This window comes from Maniola hyperantus, chromosome Z (genome assembly GCF_902806685.2).
Source record: "Maniola hyperantus chromosome Z, iAphHyp1.2, whole genome shotgun sequence".
Classification (NCBI taxonomy): domain Eukaryota; kingdom Metazoa; phylum Arthropoda; class Insecta; order Lepidoptera; family Nymphalidae; genus Maniola; species Maniola hyperantus.
The window spans coordinates 11,637,196-11,660,831 of record NC_048564.1 but is presented as its reverse complement, the minus strand read 5'-3'; the positions used below and the strand labels follow the sequence as shown (position 1 = coordinate 11,660,831).

The window sequence follows — 23,636 nt, the reverse complement described above, 5'->3', positions numbered from 1 at the left end:
ACTTAACAAAATTATCTATATAGGCACATACCTACAGCCTCTACGCCTGACATAATATATTACATCCACATGTTGGACTTGAAAAAAAAAAAATTGCTTACGTTATAGTCACTAGATGTGTACACTGATTTACTTTGGACCTTTCTTTAAACTAAGTACAGTATGGTGTGAGGGTTTCGATATTTTATGACCTTTAGTACCTGAAACATAATAAACATATCTTTACTCACTACTTCAATAAAATAAAGGCAAGGTCTGTTTGTCTGGCATTGCTTATTTCATAAGGCAATCAAGATCAAAACTGCCTCGTGAAATGATAACGAAAACCGCATTTGCTTCGGTGATCGCATCAAATGGACAATCTTTTGAAATCGACGTAATACTCATTGATGTTGGAATCCAATACTTATGCCGTTCTTTATTTTAAAAGCGGGTACTTAACTGCATAAAGTAGTTTTTGAGCTGTCTTCAAAATCATGGGGACCAATATTTTTGAAAAAAAGAATAATAATACATACATATCAAACTTCCTAGAAAAGTAATTAATTTATCCAAATCTCCATGCTTTTTTGGGCAGTTAACCGCTTCTTTAAATGTATCCTACATTTAGAGGCAACGTAGAAGTATGTCATTTATAAGCGAATACACAGACAAAAGCGAATTGCGACTTTGTTTCATATTCATTAGCGAAAAGACATACCTACGCTGTAATTATATCTCACTGTTTATCAATTTAAGGAACGGCATGGATCATAATGTCTCTGTATCTGACCCGGAGTCCGAGGAAGAGAACGAGGAAGGAGACTACACCGTGTACGAGTGCCCTGGCTTTGCTACCGTAAGTTCATATAAGTCCCGCCATTTTAGTGACGTTAGCACTACACTGAAGCTTCGAGCTGATGGTATATTTTTACTTAAATATACGTCAAATAACGACAAAATGACGTCATTTCGATGTTAATGAGACACGGTTCCAGCGCAATAGCAATTTACGGGACTTATACAACAAAAATTTCCTCATGAAATTGCGAAGCAACCGCTATACTTCGTAACTACCCATCTATGCTACCATATACCCGTATATAAAAGTGGAAAGTGTATTTGTATGTTGGTTTATTCGGTTGTTGATTTGTCCTTCAATCATGTTGCAACGGAGCAATGATTCGACTCAATTTTTTGAATGGGTATAGACTATAGACGTATAGTTAAAGACCTGGAGAATGAGACATGCTACTCTTTATACTGGAAAAGCAAATAGTTCCCCGGAATTTTTAAACACAATTCCACGTGGACGAAATCGCAGGCATTTTGGACTTTTGCGATCAGCGCAGACCCCAAAATCGATATCCATACGACATCGATATACATATTATAAATACGAAAGTGTGTCTGTATGTCTATATGTCTGCCTGCTAGCTTTTCACAGCTCAACCGCTCAACCGATTTTGACGAAATTTGGTACAGAGATAGCTTGCATCCCGGGAAAGGACATAGGCTACTTTTTGTCCCGGAAAATTAAAGAGTTTCCACAGGATTTTTAAAAACCTAAATACACGCGGACAAAGTTGCAGGCATCTCCACCCTCGTCATCATCTGAGAATGGATTTCTTATCAGAAGGAGAAGGGCTTAGGCCATAGTTTATTTAATGAATTTCATCATCATCATCATCATCACGATCAACCCATTACCAGCCCACTACTAAGCATGAGTATCTCTTAGAGTGAGACGGGTTTAGGCCATAGTCTACCACGCTGGCCCAATGCGGATTGGCAGACTTCACACACATTTGAGAACATGAAGAACTCTCAGGCATGCAGGTTTCTTCACGATGTTTTCTTTCACCGTTAAAGCAAGTGATATTTAATTGTTTAAAAACGCACATAATTCCCAAAAGTTAGTGGTGCGAGTCCGGGATCGAAACCTCGACCCCCCAAAAAAAAGGTAGACGGACTAACCACTGGGCTATCACCGCTTATTGAATTTACGTATCATGATTTTAGACTGGCGACATGGAGGTAAAGAACCCACTTTTCAAGGATGAGGGTACACCCGCTACTCCTGGTAACAAGAACGACGGAGGAAAGGTCCAGCCCAAAGAATAATCGCTACCCCTTCGCCATATCGGCGAGCCCCGATGTTTGCCGGGAATCCTCCTGTCACCGCTTTATTTGATGAGGCATTTTGGCACCCCACACTTTATTATACACATCATACGGAATCATTTACGTTAAACGATCGTCGCATCAGTGCTGCAAGAAATCTGTTTCGAGTTGTTTCTATGCTTTTGGTACGCTAAGGAAATCCGGGCAAAAACACTTTTACGGTATCATGCCACAGTTCTATTTTCACGTACCAGTGTGTGTAAACACTTCATGTCACACGGCTTTCCAAGAAAAGGACACTATTTATTAGTGCAAGTAGATTTTACGCATCGACTCTGGCTTGATTTTACTTCTAGAAATATAAATGATACTCTTATAGGTAAGCTATCGTAGAGTAAATTACTATTTCATGGACTATTATAATAAAGTTGAGTGAATGTTTTAATTAGTAAATATTCCCGTCATCAGCAAATAATATACCTACAACACCTATAGCATTGTCAAGTCTCGCGCACTGTCATCTCCACAGCCAGCCGCCAAAGCGGAATATACCTACATACACAAATACTTGCAAACGTGAGATATGACAATTTCCCAGCCAATTATCACTTGTGTTAACTTGTGTTAATACCAGTTAATACCTTTTGTAAACATAAGTACGTTGATACGACCCAACTGTGACTTGAAATATCTTGAGACACTGTCGTATGTTATAAGCCAAACTCTCAGACGAGTGGGCCCAAGACTATGCTCTATCAGGGTACACCAGCGGGTTCGGGCGCTCGGGTCTCGGTGTCTGCCCTTTCACAGTGCCAAAGGCTAAACATACCTACGTGTCTTCAATCCATTTCAAATTCTTATATTGCGGTACGCATGAGAATACCTAGATAGCTCAACGGGTTGCGAAGCTGAAGTGGCAATGGGCAGGGCACATAGTTCGTACAACCGATAGACGTTGGGGCCCCAAGGTGCTAGAATGGCGACCTCGCACCGGAAGACGCAGTATTGGAAGACCCCCCACTAGGTGGCTGGACGACATCAGACGAGTCGCAGGGAGCCGCTGGATTCAGGCGGCGCAAGACCGTAGCGTGTGGTAGTACCTACAAGAGACCTATGTCCTGTGTAGTTGTCGTCTAAATAATCACTAACAGACGCTAGACCAGTGCGAAGTGCCCGCATTCCCATGCACTCCGATTGAACACTAACGACTCAAGTCCCACGGGAAATTATGTTCTTGACATCATGCTGAGACTGCAACGATTTTGAAATAATACGTTCCAATTTTATTTCAACCTATCGACAACGACCTTAGTACGCTAGATGTGGTACTAATACCACATCCAGCGTGTACACACACACACCATTAACTAATTAACGCTAGTCAAACAAGTGCTCGGCTAAAATCATTTATGAAAAATATCAACTAATCAAATCACTGCTAAGTATATATTAATTCGAATGACTGTTTGACCAACCTGTCTACTTACTAACTAATAGACACATTTTGTTACTTCTATTGTAACGAGACATTTTGACTGACTGAATGACTTTAACGAGTTCAGCTATCTCGGATCTCAGTATATTAAGCACAACACCTTGGGCTGCGTCCTAAACCTTTATATTATAGAGTGAGGTAATAATTAGTTAATTTTATGCGGCCTATAGAGATAATATAATTCTATTGATCATGTGACTTTTAAGAATTTGGTGACAAAATTTTATTAGTAAAACTCTATGTGCCATGTTTAAATTGGAAACTACAGGAATGTATAGTTTATTATACTGTTTGTAGCGAAACAATTATATTCACTTTGAATTATGAACGTCAATTGCTGCAATGTAACTCTGTAAATGAATACTATAAGAATAATGTTATATTATATAAAAATCAAACTATCTATAATAAATTCTGAGGTGTTATTTTGATGTATATTTTTATCTTAATAAAATACACCTACGCTTTAAAAAAATTATCCAAATTGTATATCTTTACAAAATATTAAATTAAAGCACAAATAATGCTGTGTATAGATTACGAATAACAGCATAACGATACTGAACTGAATATTAGGTTCGATACATTTACTAAAATATAGTTTATTAAATAATTTATAATATATTTACACATCGAGAAGAGGAAATCTACAAATATCTTGTAATAATTTTATTTATATGAAGGTACGAACAAATGATATAAACATATCTTTCTACACTTCTTCGCACAATTGTGTGGTGCATTTAAACAAATTTATTAATATGTATATATTATATACGAATGTCTATCTACCTATTTGAAGGAACTTTATGTGTTTGACTTTTAAAGAATTCCAGTTACGATTAAAACTCTGTAAAATTCTGGGATCAGGTCATTTAAATATACATAATTTATATTTAAAGTAGATAGGAACTAATTTTAATGTTATGTGTATCACACAGATGGATTAAAAAACGCAAAAAAATATTAATATAAAATAAAAATGAATAAAAATATTCTTTAAAAATTGATTAATGTATATTCACATATGTCAGTTGGTAGAATGAACTTACACTGTATTTAATTTTATTGCTATTTATCATAGATACGTGTTTATTAAATAAATGTTGTGTAAATTAATATACTTAGTGAATATTATTATACGTATTGACAGGGTTAAACCCGATGTAAGTAGTTAATAAAACATTTCTTGATGAGTGCTCTTCACCCTAAAATAAAGCAGAAATATGAAAATGCTGATTCAAATTCTTTTATTCAAAAATAATGTATTCTTGTAATTTTAAAAATTTGTCAAGCATCAAAGGATTTTTATGGAGCAAAGCTTTAATTTTTAATCAAAATTCCTGTATCAAAATAATATCCGTATTATTTACAAGCTTATTGCTACGACTTTGTCCGCGTAGATTTACGTTCTTTAAAGATCCCGTTGGAAATCCTCAAAGTTTTTCCCTTATACCGCAAACACTTGTCACCACAAACGCCTGACCTACCAATCCGCTGATCATCCAACCATTAGTTTATCTACCAGCTATTTATTGTGACCAATCCAATGAGTGGACCTACATTTAATAGGGCTGATTTTCTGTGACCACCTTTCTGCCTCGTCACCAGACTAGAGATTAAGGAGAGATTTTCACCATCCACTCACGTTCGCAAAACGCTCTCATTATGAGGCAGAGCATAGCAGTGGAGAAAAGTCGGTGTTTACATATTAAAAGACCCTAGACTTTTATTATATACCTAAACCTATAGATTACATCTGGATATTTAGATAAATCGAATTACCCAATTTCTTTGTGAACGATCAAAACGTATTTCTCTTGCTTTATTGAATGATGCTATTCTTATCTAAAATGCCTATCTATGTGACCAATTGCTATTGTGTAAAAATTCTGACACTGCAATATATTATTACGGTTAATACAATAACATCTACGTATTAATCAAAAGCAAATGTTGTTTTATTTACCTCGTACTTATTCCCTCACATCAGATAATATTATTTATGCTGCGTAGATGCACTAATTACTTGTTTGTATTAACAAGTGAAATGGACACTATACAAGTTATTTGAGAGAAATAATCGCTAGATGAAATTGCCCTCTCTTTTTATCACTAAAATATTTAAACTACTTAGGTACAATCAAAATTTTGAAACCTTGGTCAAGATAACTTTAAATTTTAGTTATGGCATTTCCACGTACTTTTAAGACATATTAATACATAATATATAATTAATAAGACATATATATATTTGGATGACAAATCGATGTGGGCAATGTTGGCTGAAAGTCCGAATTACTTTGCCCGCCAAAAAATCATACAAATTTTAGTTTAAATCCGACCGTCCGAATCCAATGTATCAAGCTGGTACTTGGCAGAGCCATCCCATAAATAGCTGCAGTACTCCATGCACGATCAAACTTGAGCTTGGTACAAGGTAAAAAGCTGTTCTGGCGTAAAGCACCGTTCGAGTTCAGATTAAGACAGATGGCGCTCTGCTATGGGTAGAGTATCAAGCCAGATGGCGTTATGCCACTCGTAATAGCACATTACAGGCCAGACCGGGAATAAAGCAATTGCCGGGTGAGTAATATTAGAAAGACGAGGCAAAGCTGAAGACTCACCAAGTGATTTTGAAAGGATAAGGCACCGGTCGGGTCGTTTTAGACTAAACGGGGTATTTAATTACTATTTTGGCCGAGATTTGTATGGTAGGTACCTTTCTTCCATTTGCAAGGAAGCAATAAAAAACTTACAAACTATTTTCAATGCCACCAATTCAGTATTTAGTTCAGATATCAGGAGTATACTTAACTCACACTTAAAGAAGCAGCAGTATGAAACTGTCCAGTAATTTCTATTACTTTCGTGTCGGAAATTGCTGGCATGCGGACAGTAAAGAGCCGATTACTGTCTTGTTTTTTAATAATGAAGTATAGTCCAAGCAAATGGGAGAAAAGTTACATACACACATGTGTAAGTAATTTCTAATTTGTCTCACGTCTGGTCTGGTGGGAGGCTGCACCCGTGGCTAGTTACCGCTCTACCGGCAAAGTCGTGCCGCCAAGCGATTTAGCGTTCCAGTACGATGCCTGGCAGAAACCAATCAGGGGCATGGGTCTAATGAAACTGCCATACCCCTTCTGAGCTAGCCCTTTTCCATCTTAGACTACATCGCCACTTACCACCAGGTGAGATCGCACTCAAGGGCTACTAACTTCACCAATCTATGAGTTAAAATTGATTTACATAATAATATATTGTACCATTGAAAGTTTCACAAATAATACTAGAAAAATTGATCTAAAGGTTTTATTGAACAACAAATGAATTACATATGATTTGAATTACATTGTCTTTTTATACTAAGCACAAAATACATTAGTACAGTTGAAAAATTAATCATAATAATATGATATTTGCAGTATTTTTCCCGCTATTAACAAGGATTAAGGTTTCGCGCTTTCTTTTAAACAAAACGCTCCTCAAAAGTGCCCTACCCTTCCATCTACCCTTTTAAACTTTGATTTCCTGCTTTAGAAGTGTGGCTATCATATATCTGCCTTTGTATGACGGGGTAGAGATCAGCTATAAGAGATTGTTATCATCGCTCATGTTGCTGTGTCAAAAACGATCTCCAGAAAACCACGCCAGGCAAAGTTGTGACGTCGACATTATGTAAGAGACAGGTCGAGATGGCAATCGGGGTTTGAGGTGGGAGGACAGGTCACCCGCGCTCTCCCGCACGCCCTAGCGCGGGGGCTGTGCGGGTGTGCGAGGCGTCCCTACCCCAATTGCTATCTTGGCCTATCGTGTACTATATGACCGCTATCCTTCGAAATAGACTTTATAAAATAATTTTTTTTTTATAATAAGACTATTTTAAATAGCTACTTTTGACACTAATTTAAAGGACTCTGCACGTGCGGTATTATTAGACAAATACGTTTAACACGACAGTTCTTATACGAAGAGCTGGACGAAACGAAATTCATTGCGTGCATCATTAATCCCAGCATCTCCTATGCTCTACCTTAACACCATGTATCAACAATCACATCCTGCTATTTCAATTACTAAATACGATACGTTTACGTGTATAGCTGTAAAAACCAAAATGCCATCGACCAACCAAACAAGTGCCGTCGAACTAATCAAACAACATCGTAATTATACCTAAGTAGGTACACCGCAAAATCAGTACCCTTATTATAAATGCGAAAGTGTGTTTGTTTGTTGGTTTGTCCTTCAATCACGTCGCAACGGTGCAACGGATTGACGTGATTTTTTGCATGGGTATAGATAAAGACCTACAGAGTGACATAGGCTACTTTTTATCCCGGAAAATAAAAGAGTTCCCACGGGATTTTTAAAAAACCTAATTCCACGCAGACGAAGTCGCGGGCATCAGCTAGTTTTAAATAAGTTTCTAGAAGTGATAAGTATCGTTTATCTTCAATACGGTAACTACATGTCAACGAGTATTGAGTAATTCACTCATACAAAAATGTATATGCATAGTTCTCTAATTTGAATTTAAAAAACGTAATATCTCTACCATCCTGAGCAACGTAAATTGAACTGCAATAAGTAATATTTTTACCCGACTGCGGCGAAGCCCAAAATGAGGGAGTTATGTATTTTACCTGCCTATATATGTATGACCGTTACTATGTCAGCTCGTAACTACTCAACGACTCAACCAATTTTAATAAAATGATAAGTCAGATTTGTCTTGATAGTGCAAGTGTCACTGGGTACATAAAATTCTTAATAAAGAAAAATCTATGTATTTATTATAGTTATTAAGTTTAATGTTAAACACCCCCCCCCCCCCCCCCCCAGTTACCTCTTCCGTAATTATTGTGAAACCATGGCAAATTATGTACATATAATCTTTATTTGCATGGATGATTATCCATAAGCGTAAACCGGCTTACGTCATTAATAAAGTTAGGTAATAAACCTACCATGAACTTACCAAAATACGTAATCGTCATTTGTCACTTGTTGTCATTTGTCACTACTCAGTCGGTTTCTATAAGCACTACACAAAGAATAAATGTTGAATTAAACTATTTTAATCAGAACTTTATTTATCACCATGTTTAATTGCCTCATCAACAATATTCTCGCTCATTTTTTGTTCAAAGAATCAACTCGGCTGTTCCGTGCAGAAATGCAGCCTGTAGTCTTGTCTCCATTCGACGTGCACATGTTTGGTGCTGTCATTAGATTAGACCAGCTATACGTTTTATTGTAATATTTTCACTAAATATTAGACCTTACGTTCCCCCTTTGTGCAGTTACTACAAAATCTGTCCCCCGATTGTGTAAGAAAAACGTATTCATCGTTATCGTAATCGTCAACAAATTCTGCCCTTTGATTAGTTAATTTGCTGTTTACATTTTTTCACAGCCAAAGGGCGGAATTTGTTGACGATTAGGATAACGATGAAAACGCTATTCTTACACAATTGGGGACAGATATTAATCCTTTTTCGGAAAAAACATGTATAACAGCTTATTCAGTACAAACCAAGAATACCTATCTATTGAGGTACCTATAATTATATGAGTGTTATCGTGTTATCATTCTAAATGAATCTAGTTCTTCTCAAAATAATTACATTACTATTAATTAATTTAGAATAATAAACTTATTTACTAATTACTTCTTAACTAATACAAAAAATATACTTTTGTAAGAGTAATAAATTTGCGTTTAATATAAACGTTATAATATTTCTCAGTAATATATCTTTTATTCATACTTCTACTAATGACTACAACAGGATTTTTTATTAGTTCCTAGCGAAAAATTGACTGAAAAAAGCTGGGGAAAATCTAGGAGTATGGAGTTATACAGATGATTAAAATATTTTGTGCTACCCTTATAGGCAGTATATAAATATAATACACATTATCAGCGTTGTCGTTATTCATACTACAACAGCAGTGGCGTGCAGCTCATAGAAGCATAAACACACTGCTTACCCTCATTGTAATAAATCAATGCTTATTTTTCATTATAACCTGCCGTAAAATAAGTTCATACCTAAATGCATACCCTGGCTTGAACTCCTGTGCACGCCACTGTACAAAAGTCTGTATGGGTTCACTGCCAAAAGCGCGCCACCACTGATGGACCTCCACCTTCCTCATTCACCCACTTCCATCCGTTAGGTATAGTTTAAATCCACCCCTATTGTCCCAGACGAAGGTAACTAAACACTACGGTAACCATATTAAAGTATCCATGGCATTCATTCATTCAATTGAAAACATTGTAAAATATATTGTCATTTATTTACAATGCAATATAAAGAGTTCACGAGCCTTGATTACGATTCAAATATTCACAACCATGACAGGATGGTGTTTATTGGACGAAAATGGTTTTTATTTTTCTTTTCTAATTATACAAATTCGACTTCCGTATGTTTGTGTCTGCAAAACTTGGGTAGTAGTTGTTGAATTGTACACAATAAGTATTATATTTATATATTTCAATACAAGTGGGTTATTATATACTTTTTAAACTGAATTTTATTGACTGACCTAATAACAATTTATATCTGAATGAGCCACATATCTATATGTGGCTTTATTAATATTATAAAGAGGTAAAGTTTGTAAGTTTGTTTGTAAGAAGTAATCTGTGGAACTACTGAATTGATTTTGAAAACTCTTTCACCAGTAGAAAGTTAAATTATTCTTGAGTGACATACAGGCTATATTTTATTTTCATAAAAAAGAAACCCCTAAGCTAAGCCCCTAAGCTTCCAGAAGACATATTGGAGATGTGTCTCACCAAGTTCAAAGTTTTCATAAAACGTAAACTAATTGAAAAATCCTATTACAATGTAAAGGATAGGTAACTACCTCAATAATGACTTTAAACCCTATAAATGCCGTAGCCCGCACGCTGTTTCCGAAAATCAAAAACCATTCTCTTCCGCAAATATACCTAAAAACTCAAACAATTTTTAAAACGCACGTGTCTTATTATGAAAAAAAAACATACCTAGATTGACCCCAACGTGAAAATCTTATCTCATTATAATAATATTAAAATGAAAACGTACTACATACATATTGAAAGATAGTTCGATGACGTTTCATTGGTGAATATAATTCATTTAGGATAGGATATTTATAGTTTATACTCTTTATTCACCAAACTTTTTAAAGAAATGCTTCGTAAGTAAAATAGTAAAATCATCCATCGTATTTCTAAAAACTCAAACAAACCTTCATCTTCACATCCTTTTAACAGCTTAATTAACAATTTAAGTCATTTTTGGTGTAATAAGCGCGATTTAACAATTATTTAGAATGAATATGCCTACCTAATCTTCAAATTTATTAACTAGCAATACTAACTTAGTATAAAATGTACTACCATATAGACAGACGAGACGAGCGATCATCAATAACAAAATATTATTACTATTGATGAAAGTTGGTGGTCGATTTTAATACTAAATTAACTGTATTCAGCGACGCATGTAGCTTTTATTAAAGCTACAAGAATTTTACAGGTAAATATCAGTTTTTTTTATTACGAGATATATTTCGGTGGATCTTTGTAGGCAACGCGGCAGGCGGTGATTGATGCTGGTGACAAATTTGGCGGAATCCCATGCTGTGTGTCGGAATTATTGTAGGGAAACCGCGATTAATGCGCGGAATTTCGCTAGATTTGGCTATGACCTTAAACTGATTGCACATCAGCTCGCGCAGCAAGAAACATTTAACGCATTATCTACTTACTACAAAAATATATGGGCTGAATTGAATTCCTTTTGGAAGTCGGTTAAAAATTGTCTATGAACACGATGAAGGCATTTTTCTTTCGGGGAATGTGACATCAATGCGTCGACAGCATCGGAGACGCCCAAGGACTCATTCCTTGGGCGTCTCCGATGTGGGCGCGTCCGACGTCATTTGCAGCGCATACAGCGCTTGAGGCACGAGCTTGTATGTTCATTCAGCACTTTGATTGAGCATTAATTAATAATTTAGTAGATAATGGCAGTATTAAGCGATTGATTGTATCCCTCCTCATTAGTAAACAGTAACTACTATCTTACTCGATACTATCTTTGATACATTACGATTAGTTTGCAATTAAGCTTTCACTCAGACACATATTGACTGTCTGACTGATCATAGAAACGCATCTTTTTTATAATGTTAAAAACATGATACATAGGAATATTATTTTTGTGAAACAATAATGGAGAAGCGGGGCAAATGCATTCTTCAACGAAGTACATCCCAGCGCATATTCGAGGAAAGTTTGTGTGAAGAAATACGCGCAATGTACTTTGTATGAAACTCAAAATATTACGTAGTGGAGTTATAGTTCAGTTTGCTATAAAACATTTTGAAAAAGACGCGTCACATGTGTCTTGAGCGTTAACAATATCTGATCACACCTAAAATTCATAAATATAATAGTGAACAATACACAAGAATAAGTTTAAAAAATCCATTATCTTTACAATACAATTATCAAAATTTATTTTACATTTGTTAAAACAACAGTGATATTGAGTCATTTCGTGTTTTTTCTAAGATATTATCTCGATGCAATTTTAACATGAACAAACTACTTATAAGTTTTGCAATTTTTTTCCTTAAAATAATGAGCACGAAAACATAAGTAGCTGCTCATAAAATTTACCGACGGTATTTAATTAAATTATTATTAAAACACTTTATATTGCTCTCACTTAATAATGACATAAATTACGCTATCGTTAAAAAACTTTTTGATTTCCGATAAATTTAACCACACTCACATCAATATTTTATATAAACGGTCACACTATTTATTACGTGACGCATAACTATACTAAATATGATTAATTCAATTAATTCATGAAAAAACAAATGTCAGAACTTTACATGAATATTTCTCCGCGACCTGGTTCAGGCAAGTATAGTAGTTGTAGAGTATGTATAATAGAAAAATATACGACATCTAAACAGTAAATCATTCCAAGTTTGCCCATTGTAAATTAAATGCATTGTGCATTTAATTTAAAATGGACAAACTTTAATGCATGATTGAAGTAAAATACGTTGGATTTTATTTATAATTTGTGGTTAATTAGATGAATATGACTGATTAAAATTATACTACTTAGTTGATATTTAAAACTAATTCTGACTGAAGGCGTTGTTACATGTATGTGACAAAGACTTTCAGTCAGAACTAGTTTTTAATTAGATAAAACGGGCTTAAACTGCAAACCGGTCCTATACCGGCTTCCCACGGTGCGTGATATTGCGGACAGACGCGGACCAGCCCACACCGATGCACCATCCGAAGGATATCGTCCGTGGTAGACATGTCCGTCACCGTGCGTCTGATCCACGGCGAGTCGGTAAAAGGTGCGGTGCGAAATGGTGCCTGGTCGTTCGCATAAACACAGAAGCCACTAGCCAGTATCAATAGCATTGTCCGTAGCACGACGTAGCGTCATACTCATTCAATAAAGCTACGTCGCGCTACGGACTACGCTATCGAGCTGTCTATATTATGGATTCCGATTTTCGAATATCTAGTAAATGATGGCAAGGTTACGTTTAGTTTCTAGGAAGGACTACTGCACTTGATCCTTGTTCAATACAAGAAAACGAGAAACGTATAGTATACTGTTGCAAATAAAGCTACCTTTAGGTACTATAGATACACTTTTATTTGATGCCCGCGAATTCATTCATGTGGATTTTGGTTTTACAAAATCCTAAAGAAACTCTTCGATTTTCTGGAATAAAAAGTAGCCTACATATTATCTATATACGGGGTGCTATCTGTACTAAATAGAGATGACTGCGACTTCAACCACATGAATTAAGGTTAACGATCCACGATGGAATTTCCACGGGATCTTTAAGAAACGGGGTCTTTGGGCCAAAAGAAGCCTATATTCATCCATGGGAAGTACGCTACACATTGTATTAGATAAAAACACCACAAACATATTATATTTTACATGTTGTTAAACACATAACAAAAATAAGACAAAAATTACCATTTCTGATTGTACTACCTATATTAAAAATCCTTTGAGTATTGAAGAACAGTAATTACGGCAGTTGATTGGCTTATAAATACGAAGTAACGATTGCTAGCGTGACACTCCTTTCATATTTAAACAGTTAATTACTATACTCATTAATATAATAAGTCTATTACTATACCTACTATTGGTTGCTGCACTAGACTTCATTTCTCTTATTATATTTAATTATATATAATCAAAATAATAATGTCAATAACGTTACGCTGTCGGTAACATGAAACTACAACATACCTCGGGATTCTATATAATGTCTGAAACGAAAAAAAATGTTTTCTATAGGTCTAGGTCTAGCTATTTTATACATTGACCAATGTATTGTGTATTGTGATAAAGTATACAATGTATAAATACAGATATTTAGCTAAAAGTTTGTTTAATATACTTTTAAAATTGTCAGATAAATATGAGGAAATATTTTTATGCCAGTGAAATGACTCCTTTTTTATCTTCTTATAAAAAGACTGGTCATGACAGATTGACTGTTCTATCAATGCGCAGCCTAAACTGCTGGGGTTAGATACTCTTTTTGACTAGTTTCCTTTTATAACGTTGGCACTCACAGAAAGGATTTGAGAAATTTCACCCCTAAAAGGGTTATATGAAATGCTAGGCTATATGAATATATTGTATGAACGTCCGTCATTTTTCAAGTTACAATCATAAAAATTGGTATTTAAGGAATGAATAAATATATGTTTCACGATTTTTTCACTCGTAAAAGGGAGAAAATCTACATGAAAATTTGTGTTGGGCTTCCATTCAGAAGTATAAAATAGGTTGTATTTCAAGATTTTCGGTAAATCTACAACTTACAAAACCCTTACAAATTTTCAGAAATTCTTCTCGAACGGAAAATTCGCGATTGAACTTGATGTCCAATAAACTCTGAAAATACTAAACACCTCAGATCACTAGCAGTATAATGTTGCCACTGGGGAAATAGGACAGTAGTAGTTTTTTTATTAATCGTTCTGGAACTGGGTCACGTCACACTTTCCGATACGATGCAAAATAAATTTACATTAATTATAAAAATTATTAGCATAATTTATTCTTCCAACTTTCTTTTTGTTTATTTTAATTTAATTGTTGTTGTACATGCAACATGTTACAAACTAATAATGTTATTTTTCCTGGGTAACAAAGACTTGTTTAGTAACGATAGCTATGGATAAATAGATACTTAAATTTGTCTATATAAAGCTTGGGATTGTATTTCATTTGAATTTGTATACATCAAAGTCCTGACTGACTGACAGACTTTTATATTATCAATAGAGACATTAAATTTGCAGGGTGTGTTCTTTGTAAAAAGTGAGTATCCATTAAGAAAGAATTTTACGAAAACCCATCCCCTAAGTGGGTTAAGTGGGGGTTTGAAATTTATGTAATCCACGCGGACAAAGTTTTGAGCATAAGCTAGTTTAATAATATAATTTTGACATTTTGCTATAACTTTTATAAGCAAGTTAGAAATATTTTTTGTTTGGTTTTGAATATGAGAAAATGTAGAAATAAAATAAAGCAATGTACCTATCATAAATTTAAAAATTAATGTTTGTATTTGTTTTGCATCGTTCATCCGACTGAATTGAAATTTGTACAGTTGTTGTTAGTACTTTGAATACATTTTTGACATAGTACCATCAACATGCATAGTTGGCGCGCGAATCACATTACAATGCATGCTAGGCATAAACTGTTGTGTTGACTATTATCTTTATTATTAAAAAGCTAATCCATAATCTCTATCCTTACACGATTATAATAAATTCAAAACGAACGTTACCACAAAAAATGTACTTTATTAAAAATACAATTATTATGAATTCATGAAACACCCTTGGGTTTGTCGTATCGGCTGATTAGCTGGCTTGAACATTTTATTGACCTACTACGGAATCATTGACTGAGGCTAGCTAGCATTTATCAGGTTTCTTTTTGTTGGATAACGTTGATTAGTTCTCATGCTTATAAAGATTTAATTAAGTAGGTGTTTTTGAAGAATTTTTCCAGACAACGGACAAAAAATCTTTGTACTGGTATCTATCTAGCAGTTTTGCTTTGTTGTTTTGAATGAAGAACTTAGATCGATATCTAATTGATCTAACATGAATCCATACTTGCGAGTTATCTCATTGACAAATCAATTAGATTTCTCGAAAGTACTTGTAGAGCTTTCATATTATTGATTGTTTTTTAATTGGCCTTATTTAAATAAATCTAATGTGGTGACTTAAAATGTGATCTTAATATATTGTCTGAAATATTGACTGAAATATAGTCTTTTGTAATTATTCTTACGGAGATAAAGTAAGGTTGCATCAACATAATATTTTAATGGAGACGCGATTAACGTTTAAGAGAAGTTTCCCTTGCACGCTCCCTAGCGTTCTCCATACAAACGCAGTTTGGTCTCATTTGAATATCTAATAGTTGTAAAGTTACACTGATTTAAAAATTTATGCTTAAATCTTTGAACCCTTGTAACTTTGAAACTAAGTTTTTTTAACGGAAATCTGGCAAACTACAGACACAGATATTGTTTCTAAAACATATCTAGAAAATTTCATTGAGTTTGATTAATATTCAAATGAGACCCAAGCTACATTTGTTAGTAGCGCACTATGAATAAACTCCTCTTAACATGGCGCTATCGAACAGTGTTATAGGAAAAAATAAATCTTGTGGACATTTTTAATATTCCGCTTTAACACAAATTTAATAAAAAACAGCGTTCTTGTAATTCATCACGTCATATTGACTCACAATAACTAACGACCCCTTAGAAAATATATCAGTTTAAAAAAATAACTAACGAAAAATCGGTCGATATTTTGTGCAACCCGTGCGAAGCTGGGGTGGATCACTAGTTTATTTTTTGGAATAAACTAATAACTAATTCTTTAGTCAACACACACATGCGAAGCTGTGCCAAGGCAGCTAACTCGTTCTTACAGATATTCTTTATACTAGAATTGCAGAATTATTTGTAGATATAAGTAGGTGTGATAAATTGTTTTTAGTTACACTTCACATTATAGACTAAGAGCCAGCGCGTGCAAGCCCTTCGTTATTTTATAAAAGCCGAAAGTTTCTTTGCGTATTGTCCCCAACACAGGGAGGAACGATCAGCGATTATGAATTTTGGATCATGGCGGCTTTGGGAGATAACAGGTAATAAAGGCGGTAAAAATCTAAGGCCAAAGTATAAAGTCTAATTTATTTATATTTTCTTCGGAATAGTATATGAAATCACGTCATGCATGAACGAACGACTAGTTGACGATTCAAAAGCACTTGTAAAAGTTTACTTGAATAAAAATCTATTCTCTTCTATTCTGTTATCTCCCAAATCCACCAAAACTTTCAGCTTTTATAAAATAACAAAGGACTGGCACTCGCTGGCTCTCTCTCTCTATTATTTAACTATATGTAGTTAATTGTTAATTTTGTGACCATTATAAATATTATTAAGAATAAGCTGATATTGTATAACTTCAAAACACTTTTTATTTTACATTAGGCTACTAATTATTGCAACTATATAATCGATTCAAATAAAAATGTCATAGTTTGTATACAATGTGTTGTACATACAATATTATTTGTATAAAATTTTTTTGCACTTCAAAGTACCTGTGCCTATTATATTTATGTTAATGGCTTTTACTTTGATTACTGGAGGAGTATTGGAAAAATATACCTAATTGTACAACAATGAGATATTCAGTAATTTTGCGATATATAATACATATATCTTACAAAGTAAGACATTATTCTTTGGATCGACATCATGTTTCATTGCAATGCATATGTTCAACGTAACCTTATTTTTAAATACATTACATTGCCCATATTTTCATCGTGAATAAAACCGACGATCTCTCAATACTTCATTCAAACAATGTTTATGCTAATTTTGACTACAGATCCAAAAAATGATATGGAATATTTTACTGCATATCAACAATTTTTGAAATATATAATATTATTACAAATCAATAACCATATATTATTGTCAGAACATTTTAATCAATAACTGTAATATAATTCTAAACAACTCTATATACTTACACAGTGTAGGTACTTTCTTAAAGTAAAATAAATGTGGGCGCCTTAAGCGAAAACAATGAACGAGTGTAAATAGACTCTATGTTCTATAAACTACGCCTTACTTAATTAGAGGAATGACTTTTGTAGTGATTGTTGTTGTTTTTGTTTTATCAATAAACATTTTTAACAGTGGACTCTCCGTCACTCACTCCATACAAAGGAGATTGGTTCTCACTTATATAATAACCAATCAAACTCGATGTCATTTTGTAGACACAATCTAGAAACTAATATCTATGATTGTGGTTTGCCAGATTTCCGTAAAAATAACAACTTTTAAAGTTACACGTGTTTAAGAATTTGTATGTGAATTATTGAGACCTATACGTAAATTATACATGTAGTAGAAACACGCTTTACCCACGTATTTAGACAACGTTAGTTCGACTAGTTTATATGTAAATTATCGATAAAACTTTGAAATTGAATATTTAACGGAAATCTGGAAAACTACAGACATATATATATTAGTTCCTAAAACGCATCTACAAGATTCCATTGAATCATATTGGTTAGTATTCAAATGAGAACCAAAATACGTTTGTATGGGAAATGAGGGAGGATCCCTGAACGTTAGTGTTACCGTCGTAGCGTCCACATTTGACTGATGACCTACTCCACATTACATTCATTATATAACTCATTGTTAAAAATAAATTGAGCATGTAATTGTAAACCTCAATCAATATTCTGATAAATACATTAAAATAGTTTACTCTGTTTTCAATACGTAAATTAATGTTTTAATAATTTAGAATTTCAACACGCTCTCTCTAAAAGTACCTAGCCGATGAGTCAATCGTCATTGTCCAATCCGATCAACTCAGCTTGCAATCGTCCTTTCGTGCGACAGCAGGCAGTTAGGCAGAGTATTCTGAGTGCGAGTCGAAACTGAGGACTTAGAGATAAAAGAATGACAATTTTCCAGAATGAATTTAATATACCCAGCCAAACGACACCAAAATGCAACATAGGAATTTTTAACTCCTGACCAATGAAGTATTCATAACACCGAACTCCAGCGTACGGGGCCCAGCTGAGCCAAAACGCAGTAACAAGCACAAAGCTCATCCAATGGCTAGGGTTGGATAGGTTCTCGGCCAACGCTGTCGCGTACTCCTTGTCGTGGATCGGTGCGCCGCTATGCAGTTTTCTCTTCATAGAGAATATATAGAAGTAGTTGTACACGATCGAAATAACGCTCGGTCCCAGTACTAGGATAGCTAAGGTCGCCGTATAAGCGTATGTCGTACCCCAATCCAACATGCAAATCAGTGTTTCCTTGTCGAAGTTGGCTTCTTTTTTGTACCCCAGTAACGGAGGGCAACAGAGCATAGCTGCGGAAATCCAGGTGAACACCATCCAACATTGGCTTCGCGTTCGCGTTTGAACCTAAATCAATGTAATGAAGTAGTTAGTGTTCATCGTACAAATTTTGCAGACTAGTGCAAAATTAATTGACTACCACGACAATAATTTAAGTATGTATTTTGATGCAGTATAATTAACCAATTAAAAGAAATGACATGATAAACTATAAACTAATATTACTAAAATTCAAAATAATTCGCAAACGTCTTAAAAAAATCTTGTCGTGATAATTGTTCTAATTTAGTGAAGTAAGTAACTTGATAACTTACTCACGTTCGTTTTGTATTAAAAGGCTACAGTATAAAATCTCCACAGGCTTCGGCATTGAATTGCGCAATTAGGTTTTTCTATCCGTGTATGTATTCGTATTCGTTTGTAGCAGATGTATGTTTAACACGTACCTATATGAGTAAGTATTCGCTCTGACAGGTTTTATATGAAGGGTTATGATCACACCAAACATTGCCGCAAAGGAACAAACTAGGTATGTACCTAATAAAAGTATCAGTTGCTGCCTAGATGAAAGTAAATAAGTACATCTTTTGAAATGTAATTTATTACAAACATACCCATAAGGTACACTTAAATTTACTTTTGACTTACGTATATACGAAAATTAAAGGAAACTGTAAGATACGTACCTACCTCCTTGACGATAAGGTACATTATTTACTTTGATAAAGCTCCAAGTTGGATCTACGAAATTAAGTCATGATTAAGTTTAATAATTTCATTTAAACTAACAAATGACTGATTTAATATTTCAGGTCCACCGAATTTAAATTTATCGACAAGGTGACCTCAACAAATCTAAGCCTAATATAATGATTAAACTAGGGCAGGCCATGACACAAAAGTCAAGAAATAGGTCAGAATATAGCTATCGTAATAGCGGATTATTAATTTGTTCTAAAATAGATCCCTCCCGCTAAAGATGATAATTAAGAGCATAAAACGTAACGTAATCCAAATAAGAATTTTCAGCTGCTTTGTACACGTCACCAGATAATTTTGCGATTATTATAATTTGAACACATGAGCCGTTTAACCAATCAGCACAGCGCGCGCCTTGTGTTCGTCAATCTATAGGGTGTCCTAGGAAAGCGGTGCCGCCACATGGTGGCCGCGATGAAGCGTCGACTGCTGTCTCTAAAACCTTATGGTTAGATTATAAATTTGGTATATCGTAAATTCTAGCACCTTGGGCCTCACGTCTATTGGTTATTCGAGCTATGTGCCCTGTTCATTGCCACTTCCGCTTCGTAATCCGCTGAGCTGTGTCAGTTACTCTAGTTTTCCTACGGATCTCCTCATTTCTGATTTGACCACGTAGAACAACTACAAGCATAGTTCTCTCGCCGCATTTAATTAGAAAGCGTAGAGTTGGAAGATCTCTCCCACTAGGTGGACAGACGCCATCAAACGAGTCACAGGGAGCCACTGGATGCAGGTGGTGTACGTGAGCATCTATCGTTTGACGATGATGATGATGATGATATCGTAAATTTTTCTGAACGTTCCCTATTTTTCACTTCATAAAATCGCTTAATTTATTAAAGCTTAACAATTTATTCACAATTATCCAGTGACATATATATGTAAACGATTACTTTACGCTGAATTGTGCGAAACAAATCTAAAAAGTTAGTGGAAACTTAACTAATTTTAAGAACTCTAGTGAATTAGTATAATCTCCACTTTTACATTTGTTTCGAACGTCTTAGCGTTAGTCTCTTTCTTAGTAATCATAAACTTTATGACCTGAGTCACTTAAATTAACGAATAAATCATTTTTGCGTATTACGTGTTTTAACGGTTGTCTTCATCATTTAATAACTTTATTTTTCGTTTATCGTAATATTATGAAGCAACGGATACGTTTATTATTCTACACCGCAATTTAATATAGCTGCGAGGCGTAATATAACTTCAAGATCTGTTATTAGCAAAATGCAATGCTATGAATGCGCTGTAGGCAATTTCATGCGTCCTATCAAAAAGTATCGCAAAAATTCGACTCAGCCGTATTTGTACTGAAAGTATAATTAGCTGTTATGGATTTAGTCTTATCGTAATAAAATCGAGCTTAACTAAGTTAAAATTTAAAATAAAACGTGATTGAAAATAAAGTAATTTTTTGTGCTTTTTGTGCTTATTGTGACATTCTGGCTCTAAATGACCTTAATCTTAAAAATCATCTCTAATTCTAATAAGTAGAAAGTATATTAAATATTCACTTCATGCTACGCTAGTAAGAGTAAAATTAATAAAATCATGAGTCTATTTAGAATTATTGTAATTACATGCAAAAGGAAAATGCAGTGTTCATGACAATTACATCCGATTTCTCCATCAATTGAGCCAATAATATGTTTATGATTATATGATAATTTAATCAATTTTACAAATACTTAACTGTCGACATATCGACAGCTTATAATGGAAAATGTAGGTATATTTTTATAATGATATGGGAAAATATGTTGCGTAACTTGATCTTGTGTTATGTCTTTTGGAAACGTACACAAAAAGGATGTAAAGCTTTTAGCAACTAAACTATTGTACAAGAAAAACAAAACTAACATTACTTCAAATGGATAAGATTCCAAGCTATTTATATAGAAGAAATATTAATAAAAACTAAGAAATAGAAATACTTAGATAAGTATGTTGAATTACCAAAAGTTTGATATTTATTATTCATTTAAAGTTGGTTTTGATGGAGACCTGATGTTAAGCGCCCTGAACAAGCTCCTGAAGTCAGTAGAACCAGAGCATCCAGATTGTGAAGGAGGAAGAATAATATAGAAATTGATAACTACCGTCGCACTGACCGTCTCATATCGGAGAGGTTTCCTGACGGCCAGGTATCGATCGACCGAGATCCACATGAAGGTGTATACTGAGACGGACCACAGAGTCACTTCTATGTAGCCGGCCAGGCGGCACATGAGGTCTCCGAACATCCATCGGCCGGTGATGGCGGGGTACACGGAGAGTGGCACGACGAACAGCCCGCACAGCAAGTCGGCCACCGCCAGCGACAGCAAGTAGTAGTTGATCACCTCGTGGGATAAGCCTACGGACAAAACAAACACAGGAGCTTCTGAAGATTCATCACAATAAGACACAATTACTTATTAACGTGAACGGAGTGTGAACGGTGCTGCTAGTATCTTCAGCCTCACTCCTATGCCCAGAGAGACTCTCGTTTTGGAACTTTCAGTATTAGACGTGGTTTTATTACTTACTAGATGATAATGATGATGATGATGATAAAAGAAAGCAGAATACAAAAGATGGCGATTTTTCTAGACAGTCTTAAAATTAGAAAAACACACGGAAAACAAACTGCAGGCGGTGCAAATAATTACAAATATACTTTGTTGCTCAGGTAATCGGATCCAAACGAAGTAATACATGAATCACGCGGTAGTGCAGTCCGGCAGTTACGTGGAACACGTGAATGCGCGTGTAAACCGATTTAAGTTGATCAACTAAAATAGCCTCGTGTGAACACATTACACATCATGACATCTTGAACACATCATTACACATCATGTATGCGAGATAGCAATCGGGGTGGGGACGCCCCGCACACCCGCACAGTCCCTGCGCTAACTAGCGCAGGTACTGTGTGGGTGTGTGTGACGTTCCCCCACACATACCACGATTGTCATCTCGACCTGTCGCGAATTATACACATATAAACGATAACGTATGATGCTGTGTAGAAACCAATCAGGGGCATGGGTTTAAAGAAACTGCCATACTACTATAAGTTAGCCCGCTTCCATCTTAGCCTGCATCATCACTTACCATCAGGTGAGATTTCAGTCGAGGGCTAACTTGTATAAGAATTTTAAAAAATCAACACATAAACACAAAATAATATTGAACAATACATATAAATTACTCTATCTAATGATGAAAACCGCATTAAAATCCGTTGCGAAGTCTATCTAATGGATCTTAGCGTACAAAGGGACATACGGTGGGAAGCGAGTTGTTTTATACTATGTTGCTACCTAGAGACTTAGAAATGGGAGCCAAACTACGGTAACAAGGATATGATCGGAGGTTGGGGGTTCGATCCCGGCCACGCACCTTTTAGGAGGATATCACTTGCTTTTACGGTGAAGGAAAACATCGTGAGGAAACCTGCATGCCTGAGATTACTACATAACGTTCTCAAAAGTGTGTGAAGTCTGCCAATCCGCACTTGGCCAGCGTGGTGGACTATAGCTAAACCTCTCTCATATTGAGAGGAACCTGTGCTCTTTAGTGAGCCGGCGATGGGTTGATCATGATGAGGTATCTAAAGATTTAGTGGTGGGAGCCAAACTATGTTTTCCTTAAGTAATAAGAATACCTGTACTGTGTGACCCACGGATCTTGACGCACATAAACACCTTATAATGTAATACACCTTAGATTAAGAGACAGTA

At 35.0% G+C, this 23,636-nt stretch overlaps 2 protein-coding genes across 6 annotated transcripts in view; one reads left to right on the top strand and one right to left on the bottom strand.

The window, feature by feature from the left end:
- LOC117995672 (protein cab-1) overlaps positions 1-5,542 on the top strand; it is a 36,268-nt gene extending 30,726 nt beyond the window's left edge. For all 3 annotated transcript variants that reach the window (XM_069509145.1, XM_069509146.1, XM_069509144.1), the window contains 2 exons: positions 739-838; positions 2,002-5,542. In XM_069509145.1, the coding sequence (XP_069365246.1) occupies positions 739-838; positions 2,002-2,103 (202 nt within the window). In that variant the 3' untranslated portion in view covers positions 2,104-5,542. The remainder of the gene's footprint in view (positions 1-738; positions 839-2,001) is intronic.
- Positions 5,543-6,899: 1,357 nt separating this feature from the next.
- DopEcR (G-protein coupled receptor DopEcR) overlaps positions 6,900-23,636 on the bottom strand; it is a 30,663-nt gene continuing 13,926 nt past the window's right edge. The window contains exons 4-6 of one of the 3 annotated variants that reach the window (XR_011238409.1): positions 22,011-22,267; positions 9,114-19,209; positions 6,900-8,897 (exon numbers count right to left, since the gene is read on the bottom strand). Coding sequence is in view for 2 of the 3 variants with exons in the window: in XM_034983788.2 (XP_034839679.1) it covers positions 18,613-19,209; positions 22,011-22,267 (854 nt within the window). In the remaining variant the exon portion in view is untranslated. Of the gene's footprint in view, positions 19,210-22,010; positions 22,268-23,636 lie in introns of all 3 variants that reach the window. The other 2 variants (XM_034983788.2, XM_034983789.2) reach the window with 2 other exon arrangements.